The following is a 25,417-nucleotide window of genomic DNA, read 5'->3' as shown; positions in this document are numbered from 1 at the left end:
TTAGTCGGTTAAACGTCTGACTTTCGCTTAGGTCATGATCTCGCGGTTCGTGGGTTCGAGCCCTGCGTCGGGCTCTGTGCTGACTGCCAGCTCAGAGCCTAGAGCCTGTTTCAGTCTGTGACTCCCTTTCTCTCTCTCCCTGCTCACGCTGTCTCTCTCTCTCTCTCCTAGAAATAAATAAAAATATTAAAAAAAAAATGTTTAGCTGTGCTTAGCAGAGCTGTGCTGGTTCTCCAGTTTGGATGGGTCTAAAACTGTCTCCTGTCCCTTTCTCTTTCTCCCTATTTCAGACGTAGGGAACCTAGTGGCAACTCAGGATCCATTCTCATCCTTTCCCATGGCTTGACCCAATCAGCTTCCCATCCCCAGCTTCCATTAGACAGATGGACACGTGCCCAGCTTCGCTGGGAGTCATCTGAGTTTGTAGAAGAGAACAGCTAAGCCCTGCCCCAGCTGTGGCCTTTGCTGTGGTGTCCGGGGAAGATAGAGACTCTCCCCACCCGCCCCCCCCTTCCCCCAAGCCCCAGTACCCTTCCCATAGTCCTGCTTCAGGTGCCTGTCATAGGCCAGTTCACAGATTTGAAGAACTTGGTTTTTCTAGTCCTCTTTCCAATTCCTGTGGCAGAGAGGCAGAGGCCTCTGAAGAGAAGACACTGTCAGTGCCCCTAGATCCTAGGGAAGGCTCCCATGTACTTCTTCTGTTGGTAGAGATCTCTTACACTTCCAGGCATTGAATTTCAGACAGATTTTCAAAAAAATAGATGATGCCTATAAATCCATTCTGGAAACATGGAGTGGGCTCTAAACAAAAGTAGGAAATAGTTAGAAATATACCTGAAGAGCCTGTTGGGAACTTAAATGATAAGAAGTCATATGTACCGGAAATAAGGATTTTGAACTCACGTTAAAAAATATATATGAAGCTATACTAATAAGAATGGTATGATGAGATTTGTATTTTACAAAGATATTCCTGGCAGCAAAGTAGAAATGGCAAAATAACAAACCTTGAAGAGCCTAAACTAAGACCTGAAGTGAAGGGATGAGATTATTGTCTGGTCTTGGTGATGGAATCACCTATAATGTTATTTGTTAATGCCGTTTAAATGTCCAGTTTTTATGGCTTGCCTTCCCAAATAGGAATTTGTAACTCAAAAGCAGAAAGTATGTGTCTTCCCTTTCTTCCCCCCTCTTTGATTCCTTTCTTAAAAATACCTAGCAACTGGGGTGCCTGGGTGGCTCAGTCGGTTGGGCATCTGACTTCAGCTCAAGTCATGATTTCACTGCTCGGGCTGTGTGCTGACAGCTCAGAGTCTGGAGCCTGCTTTGAATTCTGGGTCTTCCTCTCTCTCTGTGCCTACCCCGCTCACACTCTGTTTCTCTCCTTCAAAAATAAACAAATATTAAAAAAAATTTTTTTTAATACCTAGCAACTAACATCATAAGGTAATTTCTACTTGTTACTACCTAACCAAGTACGGAGACCTGACCTGTGCATGACTGTGGTGTTAACTTGTATGTTTTCCTCTGTGACTGCAATAGTTACATAAACTCATTTAGAAATCCAGTAAGATATTTTTCTGTCAATCTGATGCCTGTCTCAGCAAATTGAAGGTTCTCTAGCAAGTTCTTTGCAGTACCCTGTCAACTGCTCTTCAAGCCTGCCTGTGCACTAGTAATCCTTACTCTCCAATTGATTAGATTCTTGCACTTGGCTTTCAGCACTTGTCTGTTTTATTCTGATAAACTCCGTGGAAAGACACAAGAATCTGAAGATTTTAAACTACAAGAGTAAAGTAAAATTATATATACTTATAATAAAAAGAGAAGAAAAAATAATACTCCTCCAAGAGACTGTTTTTCCTAAAAAAATCAACAGGCTTGAAATCTAATCAGGAAAACAAAAAGAAAAGAATGGCTATATAATTCTGACAGCAACTTAAGATCTGCAAGATCTTTGAAGATTTAAGTATTTAGACAAAAGCAGCAAATTGAACATACACTAGAAAAGCTAAGAAGTTTACACATAAACGAAACTCAAACATAAATCTCTGAGACCCCAAGAGAGACAAACTTAGTAATTATTCTGTCAGAAATTGGAGCAACAGAAATGGAGCCCTAAAAAAAGAAGTTTAACTGCACATTTACCCTGTAAGGAAGAGTCACAAAGGGACAATTTACCACCTAAATCAGAGAAGTGCTACAGTAAAACAGATAGTTACAAGCACCTCATAAAACAGAATCACAAAGAACAGTAACCCTGACAAGCTAGCACACTTAGCATCATCATCATTACCAAGCTCAAGCCTCACAAATAAAAGTAGTCCCTAGCCATGAAGACTCATTCTTGGGAGAGTGAAATTAATGAAGTGAGGCATTAATTCTGAGTTGTGGTTTTTCTTGTTTGTTTGTTTGTTTGTTTTTTTAGGTCACCTTTCCTAGTGTCCAAGTAGCTTGAAAGAACCAGTTTGCTTACTAAATGCCCTGCTCACCACTAGACCTTAATTGATCCACTGGGGAAAATCAGCATTACTGATTTACCATCATATGCACATACACTATCATGGGTTCTTTGCCACTTTTCATTCTTTCACTTGGCCTACATTGCTGAATACTAACCATTTGCCAGTTATGCCAGCAGTTAAGACAACAAAGCCCTTGTCAGAAGTTGGCAATATCTTAGATTGGCTTTTATTTGCACTTAGAACCCATACTCAGGTTCCACATTTTCAGGGAGAAGTTAGGACTTGAGTAGAAGCTGATATTTCACAGTATATTTAGAAGTGAGCAAATATTTGCATTTAAGCTTTGAAAAAATACTTTTGCATTGAATTGTATTTGGCTGTATATAACAGAAGAACTCAAAATAACTGGTTTAAACTAGAAAGAAGTGTCTTTTACTCTTATGTAAAATAAATGCTAAGGTAGGGAGTTTGGTGAAAACGTACTAGACCTAGTATCATCAGGGGTCCAGGCTCCTGTCTTTTTGTTCTACCTCCACGAGTATTCTTCACAAGTTCACAAGGATGGTCCAAAATGGCTGCAGGAACCACCCATCATTCTGAAACAGGCTTGAAGGAGAGAATGTAGAAGGAATAATGCTGCCCAGCTGAAGCAGCTCCCTTTGACGTCTTCCTGAAAATCCCACACAGTGCCTCTTAAAAGCCAGTATGAGTCCTTGGCCATTTTTTAGTTGTAATGAAGACTGGGAAATGTATTATTTTATCCAGTAGTTGGAAGGGGAAGGGGGACCACAGTGTTCCAGTCAAGAATCATATTCTCTTACAAAAGAAGAAACCAAGAATGAGTATACGGATAGACTGCTAGCAGGTTTTTATACAGCAGTAGAGAGAGACACACCACATTTATGAGTGGTTCTGCTTGACAGCAGAAAGAATGGATTAATTAACAAAATAGGGCCCTACCCATTATCATGGTTTTGTTCTCTTTTTAGTGATTAGAAGTCTTCAGGTCAGCTTTACAGGCATCAAGAAATATGGTTGTCTTCAATAATTTACCTCCAGCTTTGCCAGAGAGATGGAATCATTAAAACCTCTCATTTGATTTATTTCTTTGGCCTTGTAAGCCAGTGAAATAGCTGCCCTTTGTCATGTTTGTTCAAAGTGAATGTCATTTGAGTATTTTGTTCATCTATTCCAGAGCAGTATTCATGGCAGCCAGTATTTACTATACAGTCGTCATTATGCCAACCACTGTGCTAAGAGCTTTATGTGGAACCTCTTTTCTATCCTTTAGCAAGACTGAGGTACATGCTATTATTTCCCCCATGTTACCAATGACACTGAGGCTTAGAGAAGTTACGTGAACATTAGAAGATCATATGGCTTAGCAGACACTAGAGCTGGGCTTCAAGAACACAGCTCTTAACCACTACACTATTCATTCTGAATTACCAATTAAGCAGTGGGATACTCTTGCCCAGAAAAGATGTCACATACCTTTTGGGCAGTGAATAATAATTCCTTATGATCATGGGCCAGTAGGTTTAAAAACTGCTGTGTTTCCACTCGCTCACTGAAATTGAGATGCTTTTTTCTGAGAAATCTTTTTTTGAGTTGTAGTCTCAGTAATTAGAAGAGGCAGTGTTAGCACTGTGCAGAAATCAGCAGTTCCTGTCAGGTAAGTGTGACTAGTGAGAGGCATTTTGCAGTGGGAGTGTGTGTTATACAGCTTTTTTAGGGACCCATCAGTGCTTATACAAATATGATCACAAAGACATAAAATAAGGCTTAATTAAAAAAGTTTTCAAATGGTGATGATAATAAATAAAATAAATAAAACTTTTACTCTCAATGTATTTACTGAAAAAGTTGTCTATAAATGTCTGTGTAGGGTTGTTTGTATAATACACACATGTATTTACTTAAATACACACATGTACGTTTACAAACATATGCATATATACGACATTTTATATTTGCAAAGTTGAAGCTGAGGTTTGTATTTTTAACTCTGTTGACCAAAAGGTCATGTAGTATAATGGGAAAATATTTAGCCCTATTGAAGGTGATTGTTTTGGCAGCTAGAGCTCTCTTCTTTTTACCACCCCTTTAGAGAGTTTATTGTGCACTTTTCTGAGGTAAGATGGGAGAACCAGTCCAGGAATTCGTGAAAGATTAGACAGTTACAAGAAATTAGGGCCTAACGTAGCCGTAGATGTTAAAAAGGAAGCAAAGAAGGGAGGGATGAAACCCAGTGTGACAAAGAGGTAAAATTTGCCCTACTTAGCAGTATACCAAAGAACCAGAGCCTCTGATTGCTTTTAAGCTACAGGCCTTATTGCTGTGAATCATTTTTTGCATCTACTTCTGGAATCCATTATATTCTTTGCCTCAGTTTCTAAGGGATGAGATGAGAAATCAGACTATGTTCCAGACATTTGGAAATATGACTGTGTTCCAATGTTCATTTGTGTATGGACTTGATCAGAGAGCCGTGAATTCTGAGGAACAATTCACAGCTTGCTGCAAGCCTCAATCCTGTGATCTCATGGCTCAAAACATGAGGAACAAGGTATAACTTCTCTAATAGAACTACAGAGAGAGCTACTAAATCTGCTGTCGATATAAGGGACATTCATTCTTCACTTATTCAACAAGTATTTCTTGAACACTTGTCTAGCAGGTAACATGGAAATCACTAGGAATGAAAGATGTACTAAACAAAAACCTCTACCTTGAAGTCACATAGCTGTAAAGGAAGGCAAACACATGATAAACCCTTAGAGATATAATGAGATGGGCAGTAATAATAGTAGGCTTTGTGATCCTTTGACAGCATAGTGACCTAATTTTGCTAGAGTCAAGAAGGTTTACAGAAGAGGTGATGCCAAACATGAGTCTTGATGCCAGTGTGTAGGAAAATGAAGGTGAAAAGCAGTAGTCTAGACAGAGCCCATAATATGGGAAAAGCGTAAGAGCATGGCCTACTCTGACTCCTGAGGTTCGGTGGACTGGCTGGAGCCCATGGCACCTGGGGAGAAATAGCAAGAAAAGGTTGCCATGATAAGAAGGGGTAGACCATGCCGTAGTAAGGAGTTTGATCTTCATCATACAGACAGTGGGAAGCTATTGCAGCATTTAAGTAGGGGAGAGATCTGAGTAGGTGAGATGTAAGGCAGTAGAGAAGATGGAGTGGAACGTGGCTGGGGGCAGGAGGATGCATCAGAAGACTGTTGGAAGAGCTCAGATGAGAGGTGGTAAGGATGGAGAGCGGAGGAACTGTGCACACTTGGGGGAAGACTTGAGGGACTTGTGGCTATTTAAATGCAGGTGTTCTGGCTCACACTCAGGTTTTTAATTATGTGACACAAAAGAACAGTAGGTTTGACAGAAAACCCAGAGATTGAGCTCTAGGTGTATTGAGTTTGAGGTACTTAGGAAGCATGCGGAAAATTGGGCATTTGGAAGTAGGGGTTTGGCACTTAGGGAAGAGAGGTACAAACTGGAGGAACAGGTCACAGAGGTTTTGCGTATCGATGATAGTAAAGGTCACGTAAAGGTGATGCTTCCCCACAAAAGTGTAGAGTAATGAAGGACCATTGCCAAGAACAGAAGCAAAGGAGAAAGGGCCAAGAGAAAGAAAAGACTAAGGAGCAACAGGCTGAGAAAAGGAAAAAACATAAAGGGGGTAGTTTTAAGAGAGAAGGAAATTCCAGGAAAAAGGGAAACTTATTTGGGAAATTTTACCACAGAACAATAAATCAAGGTTAGAAAAGTACCCAGAGTTAACAACAGGACGACCACTGGCATTCTCTCTGAGAGCAGCTTTGATGGAGTGATGAGGCAGGACTTGTGTCATGAAGCCAGTGCCAGTAGGTCCCCAGCTTTTTAAATTCATTTCCAACAATTTACTTAAATCCTCCAGCACTTTTTTAAAAAGTTCACACAGGTTCCCTACTTACACAGACCAAATAAGAGAGAGGGCTCATCTGACATCCACGCTCTGGCCAAGAAGGCAGGCAGGTGTTCTAGAGTTCTTGTAATGTGCACGGAGAACCCGGTCCTGCGGAGGGCTGCAAGCAAGGCAGGTTGCAGTCACCTCCCCCCGCCTCCCCCAGTAAGGGTGGTCTCTGGTCGATTTGGTTCCAAGTCACCTGCTGAAAGCAGCAGGGCAGTAAGGAATGAGAAGCAGGTAGTAGGGAAAGTTTAGAGTAGCTATCATGGACATAGAGTGACATTATTGCGCACAGTAGGGTGTTAAATTGATGCATGAGGAACGAGCGAGTGAACACAGTTCCCCTGCAGAGAATGGAAGTGGACCTGTGCCAGCAGATTCTCCTAACAGCTGCAGTTGCCGTCGCTGATTTTCTGAAAGTTAGTCCACGCCAGAGAGAGGCATTTTAAGACCAAACACTGTTCTTAATGCTCCATCTCATTGGGCTTAATGACACATACTTTAAAAACAAATGGACCGTTTTCTAGAGGGCTGAGTTCACACTTGACTTCACAGAGTAGAAACTAAAAATGTTTTAAATTAACCCAAATCAATTTTTTAAAGATTTGCTGAGGAGAGAGGAGAGGGCACCTTCAGTTGAGACCCTGGTGCCATATGAAACCTGTAATAAACACTTGATTAAATGAAAATAGCCATCCTTTCTCTCCCTGAGACACTAAGCTGCCTTTTATTCTGTTCTTTTTTTACTTTAATTGGAAACATTTTAAAGTTTTATTCTAAATACATAACCAGTTTTATTCTAAATACATAAACAGTTATTTTTCTCTTTTCTAAAATGGTCGGAGATTGCAAACTTAAATCTTCCCTTCAACTAGCACGCGATAAACTGTTTGGTTCCAGTTGTAATTATTATCTAGATTATTTTCCCATGTGTTGTTGGAATGTCTAATAGACTCTGCATTCAGTTTCCCTAGCAATTTCTAGAAGAAGAGCATCATTGGCTATCGTATAACTTCCCCAAGTGAAAGTATCCACAGTCAAGAACAATAGCATGAATTCTGGGCACACTTATTGACCACAAATTCTCTCTAAATATCAAAATGTCCTATTACTAAGAAATTTTGCAGGATGTGATTTAAAAGAGGGCCCTCTCTTACTGTGGCTCTTTTCCTCAGGTTTCAAGGAAATTAGCCCTTCTAGCTGGTGTTTCTGACAGTAAGTTATCAAAATTTACTAACCAATTTCATTTGAGTTGTGGCCTGAATGTTCGCAAATGTCAGCTTTAGCCTCTGGCAGCTTAGAAACCAAGCTCAGCTTAAGGTATCCGTTAGCAATTAGGTTTACCTCCTTTTTATTTCATTCTCAATATGACTCAGATATTCACTTCAACTCACCCACCCACCCCGAAATTATTTTCCATAAATGGGCAGAGCAGGCTAATGAACCTGTAGTAATGCCCTGATTTATAGAGTTGTCATGCTGTGATTCATTCAATATTCATGTATTGAGGAACCAGCCTACAATGGGTTGTAGCACATCAGAGTTGATAAACGTAGTCTTTTCCCTTGGGATACAGTCTTCACAGTCTCCTGCAAACCAGTCAGCAAAGAACACTGGAGTTCTGTGATGGAAGTGTGCACAGAGCAAGGAGGAGGGCCATCTCCGTCAGCTGTAGTACATATTGATTTGTAAAACTCGATATTTGTAAAATATTGTGCATCATTAGGGAGGAATTCCCATTTTGTTTAATTCATTTGGCAGTTTCTTTTATAAAGCCCAGTCCTTTTGCAAATACCTTCTTAATTCATTTCTCCTATAAATCTAAGTATCTTAAAGTAGAGCACACTTATAATTCCTGTCCTTGAAATTAGCATGCAAGAGTAAACATTTGGTAGATGTCACAGCATTGTAATATGTTTTAAACTGTTAGAGCTTGTGTGAATTAAGAGTTAGCATATATGTATTTCTATCTTTTTCTTTCATGTAGAATCTTGCAGCTGGGTAGTTCCTTAGAGATCATATGCCCTTGAGATGGAAAACTAGAAGTCCAGAATTTAGAACTCATTCCAGGCCACAGTATGAAAGAAGATAAATGGGGCCTAATTTGCCAGTTTACTTTTCACACAAAAATGTTTTCATATGTGTTTTTGAAGATTCTTAGGAGCATCAATCTAGTGCCAATGTATTTAAGTTCTCCGCTTGTATGTGTATAAAACATGACATAAATTCATTAGGTCATGTTCAAGAAAGCCTTACAGAATAAATTGTGAATTACAAAATAGATGTTGTTCTCTTTTCATGCCATTTGTTAGAGCCACGGTTATGATACATGCTGTCTGTAAAAGGTCAATTAGCAGATTCCTCAGGATATTTAAAGTTCCATGTCACCATCTAAATGTCATGTTGAAGATGGAAATATTGTTACATTTGGGAGAATTTTTGCCACAAAATAGTCTATATGATGAAAAATATTGCAGGTCAAGAAAGAGGGAGTGCTAGGGAATTTTATCTTCCTTCTGGAGGCCTACGTTTGTGTCAGTCCAGATGACTGTCTGTCATTGCAAGGAAACGGAGTACTGTTTAATACTTGGCCTCTTTTCACTGAGTGACCCACATGAACCAGTGTGGAGTACAAGTGTGGAATAGTAGAGAGGACAGCTTTTCAAGGTTTTTGCAACAAGGGAAAGGCTGCACATTAACTGTGGTATATTCTAGGAGAGATTGGATAGCCAATGGGACAGGTTGTTCATGCTGGTGAAGACCAGAGAGATCAAGATGAAAAGCCCAGGTGGAGAGATGACCTTTTACAGAGCCTGGAAGAAAAGAGACGAAGGTAGACGTGGCGATTGAGATCTTTGTTCATGTCTGAGTTTAAAACAGAATGTTCCTGACTCGTCTCTTCAGTTTCCGCTTCAAGTAAAGCAAGGCCATCTTCTAAGACATGTGAGGGGGAATAGGTTTGGGGACAGAGGACAGTTGGTGTTTGGGGCATCAGTTGTGGGAGTGGGGAAAGGTAAAAGTTCCCTGGTAGCAGTGAGGATCCAGCCGTGGTTGGTTGAATCCTATGAACGTGTACTTTTATCAGTGTGCCTGGAGGTATTAATTCTCCACCAGTACAGAGCAACCTAGATATAGATAGAACAAAGACAGTTGGAAAGGGTCAAACATAAAAATTTATAGAGTGATGTATAGAAAGACCAAAATACAAAGATTTGGAGGGTCTGGTAAGAGTGGTTAACAAGATTCACCCTGAAAGTTTTGACAGATAAGAACAAAAAATCATGGAGTGAGTGGAAAGACCAGGAAGAAGGGAGCATAGAGGTTTCTGAGGTAGCAAAGCAGTTGTCTTAGGAGTAAGGAAGTGAGATCTTGAAGGAAAGGAGTAAGAAACATGCATGTGGGGTCAGAATATGTGTACCAGATCAGGGATCAGCAAACTTGCTATAAAGGGTCAGATCGTAAATATTTGTGGCTCTGCAGGCCATCTGGATTCTTGGCTCTACCGTTGAAGCTTGAGAGCCATCATAGACAGTGAGCAAACAAATGAGCATGACTGTGTCCTAGTAAAACTTTATTTGCAAAAACAAGTGGCAGTAGTGACCTGATTTGTCTCAAGGACTGTAGTTTGCTGACCTCTAGATTATGACCATTTCCAGAATGTGGACAAAATTAAGTAGAAGTGCTAACTGTTAGAAAACAAGGGGCTAAGGTGCTTTAAGATTAGTTTATTGACTACAAACTGCCCAGATAGAACAGACATTTAGAGAAAACTCCATGACCAACAGAATATACACTCCTTAAATGCACAAGGAACATTATCCAGGATAGATCACATGCCAGGCCAGAAAACAAGCCTCAATAAATTTTAAAAAGTCTGAAATCATACTCAGTATGTTTTCCAGTAGCATTGGAGTGAAGTTGGAGGGGTGCCTGAGTGGCTCAGTTGGTTGAGCATCCAACTTTGGTGCATTTGAGCTCCCCGTCGCTGACAGCTCAGAGCCTGACCTGTTTTGGATTCTATCCCCCGCTCCTCTTTACTTCTCCCCCACTTGCACTCTGTCTCAAAAATAAACATTAAAAATAATTGAAAAGAAATTGGAAATCACTAACAGAAAGAAATTTGGGGAATTCATCAAGATGTGAAAATTAAGTAATACTTCTTAATCTGGTAGGCCAAGGAAGTCACAAGAGAAATTAGAAAATTCTTTGAAGTGAATGAAAATGAAGACCAAATATGCCATATATGGGATGCACTGTTCAGAGGGAGATTCATAGCTCTAACTTCCTCCATTAAGGAAGGAAAAAGCTATCAAATCAAAACGATAATCTTCCACCTTAAGACAGTAGACATGTAAGAAAAAGAAACAGTAATCAGAAGGGTCTGAAATGGGCTAAGGAGATGGAATGGAATGAAAGTCCAGATAGAGGAGAAAAACAATTTCTCTGTAACAGGAGCTGAGGAAAGTAGGATGGTTTCTGTGTTTGCTGTAAGTATATAAAGTTCGCATCTTTACCACGTTCATCTGTTTTCTTTGTGAGGCTGGATATGAAGTGACAAAAAGGACACAGAGTATTGGAGATTTGAAGAACACTCCATGTGTCATATGGTTGAAAAAGTCCTTGTATGGAGTTGACTAGAGGAAACTATTAAGAATGTCAGGCCATTGAGGGTCTTTTGGAGGTTGGTAGCAGTGTATTAGAGAGGAAGTACTGATCTACCCTGTTATGTGATGCCCTCAGCTGCACTTGGGTATGTTGGGGAAGGCACAGAAAAGGCAAATGTTTGCACTCATATAAGGCCAGGATTTTTGCTTGTCAGGGGAGATGGAAAGATAAATGAGCAGGGAAATTTAGGATGTTGCTCGTCAGGGGAGATGGAAAGTTAAATAGGCAGGGGAAAAAAGGATGGTCATTAAGGTAGATAAGGATGGAACTGAAAGTAAAAAGCTAATGAATAGGAAGCAACTAAAGGGATCAGTTAACTGGAGATCACATAGACAGACCAGCCCCTCGATGGTAGGGAATCTGTTTTGTTTACTGATGGACCCCAGCCCCCAGAATAATGGCTGGCATATTTTAAGTGGAAGATACTTGTATTGAATGAATCACCATGGCGGAGCAGGAGTCATTTATTAGCAAGTTAGAATGGGAGGTTGTGGTCAGGGTCAGAAGCTTGAATGGAGATTCAGATGGAGGAGATGAAGCGTCATGAATGACATCTTGTATGTCTGACACGCACATGTAGTAGATTTTTGGTAACTGTTAACCTTTATCATTACTGTCTTTGGCCTGTTGTAGGAATTCTGTTTAAAGAAGTAAAGCAGAATCGTTTCTCTATAAGTGGATGAGTTGACCTTTCCCAAACAAGTGTCATTTAAAACCATTGGAACAATCAGGGTTGTTAGATTCTACTTTACCAGGGTGGGATCAGCCAACCAAATACTAGTAGGAATTCCCTTCCTTTCCCAGTCAGCCTTCTAGCTGTGAAAGCCAGAAGCCCTGAGTAGTTCTAATGCTACATGTTGTTCTGTTTAGTTTATCACAGGTGTGGACACTTTCATATTTACAGTGCTGTATCACCTCCCTCAAGGTATATTGACCTTTCAGTGGGCTTTCAAAGTCCTCTTTTTTGCTTTTAGTACAGGCATACCTTATTTTCATGAGTTTTACTTTATTGCATTTCACAGAATACTGTGTTTTTTACAAATTGAACTTTTGTGGCAACCCCACATTAAGCAGGTCTGTCGGCACTATTTTCCCAGCAGCATTTGCTCACTTTGTATTTGTCACATGTTGGTAATTCTTACAATAGTTCAAACTTTTTCATTTTTATCCTGGAACCAAATCTGCAGTACTTCTAAGTGATGCCAGAAGGAGTCTGCATCTCATTTAAAATCAGGGATGGCTGTTTGCAAAGGAAAAGTTTACAGAAGGAGGCTGAAATGATGATAATCTTGTTTTTAAGCAATTCTATTGTTTTTCCATTTAGCTTAATTAATCAAAGAAGTATTTTGATTTTGAGAATTCACATCTTTTTTGAGTAACTTGCCATAGTTCTTACCCTGTTTTTCACCCATACCCAGTAGTGTAAGTCCTTGTACATGGTAAATAATGTCTGTACTGATCTTTAGTTGTAAAATAAACAGCCCTCTGAATGCCCTTCGCTCTACCTCTTTACCTGGTAAATTTCTTTTATGATATACCTCAGATATATCCTCTCACGTTATCCACAGCTCTTAACATGCAAATGGACAGGCCTCTGTCCTTAGAGTAGTTCACACTGATTTCTATTACACTGCCATTATTTATTTGTCTATCTGTTCTTGTTCTTACCTTATATCTGCCAAGGAGCAGGGACTTTGTTTTATTCATCTTAGTGTCTCCAATGCCTTGTGTGTGTCTGTCATGCATGAATACTCCAGAATTGTCTGGCAAATGAGTTTGACAGCAAGAAAACACATTTACAAGTACTTTGTAGACTTAGGTTGGAAAACCTTGCCCTCTAAAGGATTTTGCCTCTTTAAAATTTTCTGCAATTAGGTGAGCAATGATTGATTATGGCTCAGTGATGCAACCAGTAGATATAATTAACTTAGAGAAAAGTTAGCCTTTTTTTTCTGTACCAGCTTATTTTATATTAAGTGTAACACACACTTGGTACTCAGTATATGTTTGTTAAAAGTACAGACATCTACCAAGACTTAACGAGGGACCATTATTGGTGTGGTGGTATTTTTTTTAACTTTTTTCTTTAGCTATATCTTTTCACTCTTTTTATTTTCTATTTCAGTTTATATATTGGGAAATATATTTTCCATTTTTAATGGAAATAAAATTCCATTTTAATGGAAATAATTTTACCGGAAATAATAGAGATGATTAAGAGAATTAAATGCTTTGGTACAATTTGGAACCAATCAGCTGGGTCAGATTGGGCCAATCCATGATGCTTTGGCGACAAATCTCAGTGGCTCAGTAAAGCAAAGTTTATTTGCTGAGGGACAACTGCAGTTCTTTTACACCCAGTGTCTCAGATCCAAACCTCCTCCATCTGTAAGTGGCTTCCAGAGTTGCTGCAACCAGGGGAGGGCAGATGGAAGAGGGTTGCAAGCTCTTACCAGCCACAGCACATGTCACTTGCCATGGCTAAGACAAGTCCCATGGCTCCAAGCTTCCTGCAGAGTACAGTGGAAAAGGGAGAGGAATATTCGTTATCTCTAACATGATATTTGTCACATTTGGGTAATTCTCACAGTATTTCAAACTTTTTTTCATTTTTTACAGTTACTGTAATGAATGCATGTTGGATCCAGACTGTGGTTTCTGCTACAAGATGAACAAATCAACTGTCATTGACTCTTCCTGTGTTCTAGTTAATAAGGCATCTACAAATGAGGCAGCCTGGGGCAGGTATGTCACTTATTGTATACCATAAGAACATAAAGTAAACTTTCAGAATGAGAACTTTTTTATGACTATATTCCCTCTGCATTTCATCAAGTCTGTACATTTCATCTTTGGGACTTACTTATTTTATAGCTGAAAGTTTATACTTTTTAATCCTTTTCACCTATTTCTTCCATCCCCTCCAACCAAACTCCCCTCAGGCAACCACCAGTTTGTTCTCTGTATTTAAGAGTGTGTATTTTTTGTTAGTTTGTTCATTTGTTTGGGTTTTAGATTCTACATTAGGTGAAATCATATGATATTTGTGTTTCATCTTCTTATTTCACTTACTCTCATTCCCACGAGGGCCACTCTTGTCACAGATGGCAAGATTTCATTTTTTTAAATATTTGAGTAATATTCCATTGTGTATATATGCCACATCTTTATCCATTCATCCTTTTTTGGACACTTGGGTTGGTTCCATATCTAAATTATTGTAAATAATGCTTCAGTAAACATAGGCGTGCTTATATCTTTTCAAATTAGTGTTTTTGTTTTCTTTGTCATAGAGGAATAACTAGATCACATGGTAGTTCCACTTTTAATTTTTTGAGGAAGCTCCATGATTTCATATTGGGCTGCACCTTTTTACATTCCCATCAACAGTGCATGAAGGTTCCCTTTCTCCACATCTTTGTGAATACTTGTTATAGCTTGTCTTCTTTATTCTTGCCATTCTGACGGTGTGAGGTGCTATCTCATTGTGGTTTTGATTTGCCTTTCGTTGATCATTATTGATATCAAGCATCTTTTCAATGCCATCTGTATGTCTTCTCTGGAAAAATGTCTGTTTAGGTGTTGTGCCCTTTTTTTTTTTTTACATCAGATTTGTTTTTGAGTATTGAGTTGTATAAATTCTTTATATACCTTGGATGTTAACCCTTTATCAGATACATCATTTGCAGAAATCTGCTCCCATTCACTAGGTTGGCTTTTTGTATTGTCAGTGGTTTCCTTTGCTATGCAAAAGCTTTTATCTCAGGGATGCAACTGTGGTTCAGTACTCCTAAACCATTCATTGTGATGTGTCTAGTACATTCACAAGAGGAAAGATAAAAACCATATGATCATTTCAGTAGATGCAGAAAATTCATTTGACAAAATACATTTGTTCATGATAAAAAACTTTAAAGTGGATTTAGAGGGAGCATACCTCAAACTGTTAAAGTCCACATATGAAAAACCCAGCGCTAACATCATACTCAGTGGTGGAAAACTGAAACTTCTCTAAATTTAGGAACAAACAACAATGTCCAATCTCTCCACTTTTATTCAACACAGTACTAGAAATCCGAATCAGACAAGAAAAAGAAATATAAGGCATCCAACGTGGTAGGGAAGAAAACTGCCACTTTTTGCAGATGACATGATACTATAAAGATTCCACCAAGTTACTATTAAAACTGAAAAATGAATTCAGTATAAAGTTGCATGATGCACAATTGATATACTGAAATCTGTTTCATTTTTATACACTAATAACAAAGTAGCAGAAAGAGAAGAAAACAGTTCTATATACAATTGCCCACAAAAGAATATAAACCTTAAAATAAATTTAACCAAGCAGATGAAAGACCTGTACTCTGAAAACTGAGACAATGATGAAATAAATCAAAGATGACATAGACAAAATAGAAAGTTATACCATGCTCATGGACTGAAAGAATTAATATCATTAAAACGTCTTTACTACTTTACTTTGGGTAAAGAAATCTGTAGATTCATTGCAATCCCTGTCAAAAGACCAATTGCATTTTTCACAGCACTGGACCAAATAATCCTAAAATTTGTATGGAATCACAAAAGACTTCAAATAGTCAAAACAGTCTTTAGGGAAAAGAACACAGCTTGGAGGTATCACAATCCCAGATTTTAACAAAGCTATAGCAATCAAAACAATATGATCCTGGAACAAAAATACACACATAGATCAGTGGAACAGAATAGTGAGTCCAGAAATAAGTCCATGTTTTTATGGTTAGTTAATCTATGACAAAGGAGGCAAGAATATACAATGGGGAAAAGAGTCTCTTCAACCAATAGTAGGGAAAACTTGAAAGCTACATGTAAAAGAATGAAACTGGACTGCATCCATACACCATACACAAAAATAACCTTATAATGGATTAGAGACCTAATGTGAGACCTAAAATCACAAAATTCCTAGAAGAAAACATAGGCAGTAATCTGATATCAGCCTTAGCACTATTTATGGATATGTCTCCTCAGGCAAGGAATACAAGCAAAAATAAACTATTGGGAGTCCACTAAAATAATAAGCCTTTGCCCAGCAAAGGGATAAGTCTTTTTCTTTCTTTCTTTCTTTCTCTTTCTTTCTCTCCTTCTTTCTTTTCTTTCTTTCTTAACTTTCTCTTTCCTTCCTTCCTTCCTTCCTTCCTCCCTCCCTCCCTCCCTCCCTCCCTCCCTTCCTTCCTTCCTTCCTTTTCCTTTCTTTTCCTTTTCTCTTCTTTTCTTTTTTCCTTTCTCTCTCTCTTTCTTTCTCTCTCTCTCTCCCTCTCTCAGAAAGAAGAGAGAGAGCATGAGCAAGGGAGGGGCAGAGAGAAAGGGAGAGTGAGAACTCCACACAAGCTCCATGCTGTCAGCACAGAGACCTACGCAGAGCTGGATCTCACAAACTGAGATCATTACCTGAGCCAAAATCAAGAATCGGACGCTCAACCAACTGAGCCAACTAGGCACCCCAGGAACAAGTCATATTTTTATTTATTTTTATTTTTTACAGATTTTTTTTAGTTTTATTTATTTATTTTGAGAGAGAGAGAGTGAGTGGGGGAGGGGCAGAGAGAGAATCCCAAGCAGACTCTGCACTAATAGCACAGAGCCCCGTGTGGGGCTTATACTCACAAACTGTGAGATCAAGACCAGAGGCAAAGTCAGATGCTTAACCAAGGCACGTCTTATTTTTTTATACTTACAAAATGAATGCGTTTATAGTTAGTGACCTCAATGGTTGCAGTTCTTTTAAACTAGTCTTTTAAACCATCTTTTAAAGTGCTTTTCATAACAGTATTACTTTGCAGTGTATACTGATGAAAGGAGGGCATGAAACATTGCAGTTGTATGTTTTACAAACTTAGAGTAGATGGCACTCAAGCCTAGACTACAGGAATTCCAGATTCCAGTCCCAACTCTGTCCTAAGCTGTAGGGGTTTGTCTCTTGAGACACATGTTCCTACATATTTCCAAGGTGCTTTCTCCCACTACCCATTAAGTGTACCAGTAATTTTCAAACTCTGAAACTTAAGAAAAGAAAATTTTGAAGTCAAGATGAATACCACTTTAAATTCTTTCACAGAATTGTTTTCTTTATGTACTTTCCTGAAGGTTAGCGAAATTAAGCAATGTAATGATAAAAGTTGGCAATCATTGGCATGTAACCATTCTAGAAAGGTATAAACCTCTCTCTTTTTGACAGATTACATTGTAGTAGGCACATAAATGAAATATTTGTATAGAACAAATATTCCCCACATTTATGAACTAATGCATATTATCTGTGGACACAGAAAATACGTAAATATTCTTTGATATGGCTCTAACTTCTCATATGTTCTAAATTCCCATAAAAAGAATAATATGCCCTCTTTCTGTCTGCCTCATAGAACTGAAGAAGGCAATGAAATCTGTAAAGTACTTGTATCTCCTAGACGCTGTAAAGGATAATGTATCATTAATCATTATGCTGTTGTCATTAATCATTTTATTAGGGAATTACTTCAAAGAAGGAGAAATAAATTATATGGTATTTGACTGAAAATCCAGGCCACATTTTAAATACACTAATTACAAAGAAATATGTAAAAGAAATGAAATTATTACTTAAAATGAAAGCTGGAAAAGCACTTCCTTTAAAAATACCCAGTGTATAATTTTCATCAGCCAAGCTTCATTAGTGAGTTAATTGATTAAATGTTTCTGGATGTAATACTTCACAGTTTTAACCCTTATGATTCTTTTTTCAATAGATAAAGACTGAAAGTTTGCTTGTCTAAAATTATGAATATGTCATGAAATTTATGTATGTCATTTCCTGTACTTTGCAAAATTAACTTAAAAACAGATTATAAATGTATACTAATGATAAGGAAGCACTAAAATTAGGCATTTCTCCTATCATCAGTAGAAGGTCTTGAGATCAGAGGCCTCAAAAGAGTAGTTTTGTTCTCACTGTTTGCACATAACAGATTGTACATGTTCTTAATAGAAATGCATATTACTTCTTTTATGTAAAGTTATTCTTATATGTCATGTATATATTTAGACCATTATTTCTTGAGTGCCCTCACTACTAGGGAAAAGTGAGGCACAGATTATACATAGGGGAAAAATACAAATAATTAAACAGTGTATACAGAGAATTTTTATGTTTGTAGAATATTCTTAGAATAATCTCAAACTCTTTACCACTTCCCTGCAAAAAAAAGAATAAGCTTTGTCACTCCTCTCTGTGTTGAGTGACGGGCCACCTCTGGCTTAGCCACTGCAATTGGTTATTTCAGTCTGTTCTAGGAAAAAGGCGGGATATGTGTACCTTGAAAAATTCCTACAACAGATTTTCCATTTAATAGGTAAATGGCATTCATTATATTTTTGTTGTTTGATGGCTTTTATATAGTTTCTTGGAGTAGAATTCTCAGGGGTAAAATCTATCATTACTTTGTATTTGCATCTGAGATATACTAGTTACAGATATTTGGGGGTCAAGAATTGGGGAAATTCAGAGCCGTATATCCTGATCTCTAACTGTAGCTATTTCCTGAACGAGGCAGAATGGTAATACCACGCATGATGGAGATAGTATGATGATTTTGGTGAGCTCAGAATTGTCTCAACATAATGAAAACCATTTGCCTATATAATCAACTATAATAAGCTGGAGGGGCTTCTGGGTGCCTCAGTTGGTTAAGCATCTGACTCTCAGTTTTGGTTTAGGTCATGATCTCAAGGTTCATGAGTTCAAGTCCCATGTCGGGCTCTCCGCTGATGGCACTGAGCCTGCTTGAGATTGTCTGTCTCCTTCTTTCTCTGCTCCTCCCTGGCTTATGCTCACTCTCTCTCTCAAAATAAGTAACTTAAAAAAATAAATTGGAAATAAAACTTTAAGTCAGCTGGCAGCTTTTCTAATATCTATGTTTTAAATTTTAATAACAAGTTTTTGTTTAATCAGTTGTCTAAAGAAGATACACAATTTGCCAACAGGTACATGAAAAAATGCTCAAGATCACTAATCATTAAGGAAATGCAACTCAGAATTATAATAGATACCATTTCATACCCATTAGGGTGGCCACTATCAAAAACATGCACATGTGTGTTGTACATGTGTATACATATACATATATGTGTGTGTGAATATATATGTACATAATGTATATATGTGTGTATATATATGTATATATGCACTATAACTCTTGTGGAGGATGTGGGGAAATTGGAAACTGTGTACACTGTTAATGGAAATGGAAACTGGTGCAGCCATTATGGAAAACAGTGTGGTAGTTTCACAATATTTTAAAATAGAGAATTACATATCATCTGACAAATCTATTTATGAATGTGTATCTAAATGAATTGAAGGAAAGGTCCTAAAGAAATATTTGAATGCCTATGTTCATAGCAGCATTATTCATAATAGCAAAAGATGGAAATGCAAGTGGCAGGTGACAGATGCATGGAAAAACAAAATGTAGTCTATACATACAATGATATATCATTCACTTAAGGAAATTATGGCACATAGTACAACATGGATGAATCTTGAAGGCATAAGGTAAGTGAAAAGAGCCAGTTGCAAAAATACATATGGCTCCACTAATATGTGGTACCCATAATAGTCAAATTTATAAAGACAGAAACAAGAATGGTCATTGACACAGGCAGGGGGAAGTCGGGAATGGTGTGTTATTGTTTAATGGGTATGGACTTTCAGTTTTGCAAAATGAAAGGGGTTTTGGAGATTGCTTCATATATCAAGATGAATATACTTAACACTACTAACCTGTACAATTAAAAATGGTTAAAATTTTAAATGACAAATGAAGATGCTTAGTTTTATGTTAATGTGTATTTTACCACAATTAAAAATAAAAACAGTAAAACCCATAAAAGTTATTTATCATACTTCTAGAAAATTGAATTGATAGGAACCATTCTCACCCTGCCCATCATCCCTCACACTGCCATATGCATCCCCTACACATGCAAATACAAGTCTCACGCTTAGCTCAATTTGAGGGAGATCCCCAGGTGCCACAAATGAAGCAAGAGCAGCAAGCCACAGGGAAATCCAGGAGCCTGGGGAGTATCAGAAGGGGAGCAGACCTTGAGAGTGAGGCTAGTGTTTTAGGTGCTGTGGGAGGTAGAGCTGGGCTGGGCTGGGCTGGGCAAGCTGCAAACTTCTCTGCTGCAGGACCTTGATGAGAAGTAGTGTCACACATGAGAAGGGAAAGCCAGGAGCCATTCCTATGCCTATCCATAGAGCCACCTCAGAAATAAGCCTGCAGTGGTCAGAACCCAGGACACATGAGACTTCCATGGAAGGCAACTCAGTAAATGTGAGAGGATTGTCAGAAATTACAAACTACATCAATTAATGAAGGAAAGAATAGAGAATACCTAAAGGAGCTTGCATTACAAAAAAGATATGAAAGTTTAAAATTTGTTTGAAAGAAATAAAGGAAATAGTATAATTTTGTCAATTATACTATTGTATCAGTACAAAGTAAAATTGTACTGATAGTTATACACAATGATGTGTGTGGTGTGTGTGTGTGTATGAATATGTGTATATACATATATAACAAATGTTACATTTAAGCAAATTTTGCTACAAATAAACATTGAAAAGCTAAAATTTTAGATAAATAATATAGAATGGGGTATGAGAACTTTTAGAAAAATATCCCTGTACAGTCCTTTGTTTGTTTGCAGAAGGAAATGGAGATTATAATTAAGGTTTTCAGCTTATTAATTCTAAGTGTCAAAAATGTGAGTATAGTCTCTTAAAACTATGTACTAGTGGAAGGAAAAATGAAATGAACTACAAAGACAAAAGAGGAAAAACTATGGTAAAAACTATAGTTAAAGGAAATCACCAAAAAAATCTAAATTAAATGTAAATGCAATGGTTATTACAGTAAAAATAAAACAATTACACAACCCGTTAAAGGCAACTATCCTTATACTGGGTTTTTTTAATGTAATGCTATTTACTAGAGATAATCATAGAAAAGTTGGAAATGTAGTAAAAAAATTAGGTGTTAGTCAAGAAGACAAAAAAAATAGCAGAGATTAGAGAATTTGGAAAATTTACTATAAGCTTAATGTAGTAAAATAATGAATCTCTTCAAAAGAGTTACCATAAATGAATAGGGACACCTGAGTTGCTCAGTTGCGTAAGTCTTCATCTTCAGCTCAGGTCATGATCTCTCAGGTAGTGAGTTGGAGCCCCACATCAGGCTCTTTGCTGACAACTCAGAGCCTGGAAACTGTTTGCAATTATGTGTCTCCCTTGCTCTCTGCCCCTCCCCCATTCATGCTGTCTGTCTGGCTTTCTCTCTTTCTCTCAAAAATAAACAAACATTAAAAAAAATTTAAAAAGAAGAAAGTATAAGTTCAGTGAATTTGTATAAATACATTGTAGTCTAATAAATTTTAAGGAAATTCTGATCATTGATATTATGTAAAATATCTTTTCTAAACAAAATGCAATAATACTGCAATACAATATAAATATATTTATCACCCTTTCTACTTTCGTTCAGAAACTTTAGAAAAATTATCTTAAAATCAACTAATTGGTTAAGAAGTCAAAATGGAAAATAAGACATTAAAAGTAATAAATGAAACATTGACACATTAGAACTGGAATAGAAAATTACCATGTAGAGTAAGCAGAGATGGAAAAATAAAAGAAAGAAAATAATAGCAAAAAAAAATACTAGAAAGGGTCAAGAAACAAAACTGCATTCTTAGAGAATGCTGGTCAGTATAATAGAAACACCTCTGGCATTACTGGTAGAGGAGAGGGAAGGCACAGATAAACGATATTTAGAATGAACAAAAAAGACATATACCAACAGATAATAAAAAATGTAGGAATCATCAGAATTCTATGAATAATGTCCAGTGCATTTGAAAATAGATAAACTGGACAGCTTTCTAGGAAAAAATATAACTTTCTAAAACCAACTCAACATCTCTGTGAAGTGTAATTTTCATTCCCGCTATACAGATGAAGACAGTGGAGCATAGAGGCTCTCAATGACTTTCTCAAAAATCGAAAGCCAGTAAGTTCACCACTAAATTTAGGGGAGCAAAAATGGGTGTAGGAAAATGCACATTTTAGAGTCCAGTAGATTCTAGTTTCAGCCTTTATCATTCACCTCAGAAGTGGCACCCAGATGTTCTGGGCCTCTCTCAGCCCTGTTTCTCATCGATACAATGGGACTAATACAGTCGCTGTGTTGAACAATACGGCTTTTACGAAGATCAAGTAAGAGTCTATCTGAAGACACTTTTAAGTGTAATAACCTGTGCAAATATTAGTAGTAAATATCCTGTACTAATTTTTTCCTTAGATTTGTCAGTAACACATTTTCTAAATTCGAATAAGCACTTGCTAACAGGTAAGTACGTTAGAATATTTTCTGTTTATTTCTGCATCTCTTCATCCACCTCCCTGTTTCCTGGCTCTCTATATACACAGAACCATAAATAATCTATTCTGGAGCTTCAGACATCCTGACTCTTTAAAAGTATTGCTAATGAGGCATACTTTCTTAATGTGCTGATTCAGTGTTTGTTTCCTATAATACAACATTTTCGCTCTGTAATTAGCACACTAAAATAGCTAGATAGAGCGCCTATTTGGCAGTTCATTGTTCTAACTCACACTGAATGCCTGGCTTATTGTATTCATTCAGCAGAGATATTTTTCTCAAAACTGCACATGATACAGCACCCAGAGTATTTTTCCCGGCACCCACCCCACTCCCACATGGAAGTCTTATCGACTGAAACCCTTGCTATTACTCGAATAGCCATTGTCATTTCCTACCTCTATGCTTTTCCTCATGCTGTGCTTTCTGCCTAGAATTTACCCTCCTCCCTCTTTTTGGTCTCTGCCTAATTTGTAACCATTATATTTTGCCCAGATCAGATGTCATTTTTTCCTTGCAGTCCCTCTGATTAGCCCCAGGAAACAATACTTATTATATCCTCTGCTGGGCCTCCAGCACTCCCCTGGTAACTTATAGTTATACTGTCTTATATGATAGTGATTTAGATTTGGATATATCTTCGCTTCTGGATTACAAATGCCAATGTCTGTATCCTGCCCTGTTCCTAATTCCTTGGTGCCTTGTACATTCAGCATTCAACAATAATTGTTCACTGACAGAATGGAAAAGGCTACCATCACTGGAAAATAGATAACGGTTTGAAAATACTGCAGTTCCAAATGAGAGGCGATGGTGTTCCGATTATAGTGAAGTCTTCTGCATTTGTATTTATTTCCAGGAAAGAGAATCTCTAAAAGAAAAATGAGTGATGTTGTTTTAATTAACAGTGTTAAAGGTTTACCTGGTACTAATTAAAACACTAAAAAAGTTTAAAAAATAAAATTTAACCACATCTTTCAGGGATGCATACTCTGTGTTGCATCTAGTCACTACATGAAAAATACTTTTTAAAAATTATTGGAATTATTCAGCGCACTTCCTCGGGAATTAATTTTTGCTAGCGTACATCTTAAAGAAGTAGAGAGAGAATCTAATATAGAATATTTTAATCTGTCTTTTCACATTACACTTTTCTTCATGGTCTTTGCTTGAATAGACATCATTATTCAAGATACTCCCTTTAAGATCTATAAGTCTATGCACTCTACATGTATAACTCTATATGTGTTTGTAAGTTTCATCTATCCATAAATGATTCACATGCCTCTGGATTCTTCTTTTTTGTAAGTCCAGAAGCTTAATCTCTCTTGGACTCAGTAACTTTATTACACAGAACGATGCTGTTTATGTTGCAAAGGCAAAGCATCTGAATAATTTATCTCCCTCCTTCATGTTAATTAATACAATTTTAAAAATTTTTTTAAATGTTTTTATTTTTCAAAGAGAGAGACAAAGAGAGAGGGAGACAGAATCTGAAGCAGGCTTCAGGCTCTGAGCTGTCAGCACAGGCCTCATGCCAGGCTTGAACTCGTGAACTGCGAGATCATCACCTGAGCTGCCTCAACAGACTGAACCACCCAGGCGCCCCTAATTTATCCAATTTCTTAGTTGACATTTAATTGTAATGATAAACACATTTTAACTGTCTTATGCAAGTAGTTATACTCATAATGTATTTGACTATACTTCATATTAGGCCAAAACTTTACATTTCTAGTCCAGTCCTTGTTCTGTTTATGTTTTTAATATTATTCTTCAGTTCATACTTCATTTGAAAAGGAGTCTGTCATTTATCTCTCACTAAAAAAGACTAAAGAAGACTGTGAGACTTTTAGTGTAAGGGCAAGGCCAAGAGCTGAATTGCATGTGCTTGGTAAATATAAAATACCAATGGCAGGTCTCGGTTCATCAAATAGTGGTGCATTTTGGCAGAAGACGTACTAGTGCAGAGATCCGGTCTGGGGTGGTTGGGATTTGTCAGAAAGGGGGCTCAAGGGAAAATTGGGAACAAGAGGAAGGAAAATGCATGGCTGGAGCTAATACTGAAAATGCGAGTGTAAATTCAACTTTTCCCCTTATTTAGGAATTTTAATTCGATATTTGTAGGTACGCTTTATAGCTGTGGAAAGCATACTAGCAATGGTTTTAGGTGAATGACCTTGTGTGATACCTGGATGTGGATATGAAATGTTATCACATAGTGAGATACAGTTCTTTTCTAAATATTCTGAATAAATTAAGGAGAAAATCACTTGGCACTAGTGTGATTTTAATGCTTGGCAGGAAGCATTATCTAACTAGAAATTAATAGCATCTTTTTTTTTTTTTTTTTTTTTTACATAACTATCTTCTATTCTTGGCAAGTGTGGTGAATTGTATTATTGTTCAAAATATCTGCTGCACTAGGTAGGGAAGGATTAGATGTTTCTGGCCCATTAAGTCTTATCCACGTGACTTGCTTTGGCCAAAGATGAGAGTGGAACCAATCCATGCCATTTTCTTTTCCCTAAGAGAGAGAGAGAGATGGTGAGGAGGGGCACAGAAAGAGGGAGAATCCCAAGCAGGCTCTCTGCTCCTCAGGAAGCCCTACATGGGGCTCAATGCTATGACCCTGGTGTCATAAGTGGGACACTCAACTGAGTGAGTCGCCCAGGCACCCCCAATCCATGCCACTTTTATTTATTTATTTATTTATTTATTTATTTATTTATTTATTTTTGAAAATGATTGGTACAAATGTAAGTCATTTTTTTCTTTTTTCTTTTTTTTTTTTTACAGATAGTTTATTGTCAAATTAGTTTCCACATAACACTCAGTGCTCATCCCCACAAGTGCCCTCCTCCATGCCC

At 37.6% G+C, this 25,417-nt stretch overlaps 1 protein-coding gene across 1 annotated transcript in view; it reads left to right on the top strand.

Moving 5' to 3' along the window:
* SLC2A13 (solute carrier family 2 member 13) overlaps nt 1-25,417 on the top strand; it is a gene marked incomplete at its 5' end in the record, with an annotated part of 304,099 nt that overhangs the window by 209,839 nt on the left and 68,843 nt on the right. Inside the window, one exon of the mRNA XM_039217667.1 lies at nt 13,702-13,827. Within this exon, the coding sequence (XP_039073598.1) occupies nt 13,702-13,827 (126 nt within the window). The remainder of the gene's footprint in view (nt 1-13,701; nt 13,828-25,417) is intronic.

Source organism: Hyaena hyaena, unplaced genomic scaffold, assembly GCF_003009895.1.
Source record: "Hyaena hyaena isolate Hyena2069 unplaced genomic scaffold, ASM300989v1 scaffold_704, whole genome shotgun sequence".
NCBI classification, from domain to species: Eukaryota; Metazoa; Chordata; class Mammalia; order Carnivora; family Hyaenidae; genus Hyaena; species Hyaena hyaena.
Note: the sequence above shows the minus strand (reverse complement) of the source record. Positions and strands in the feature narration are given on the sequence as shown.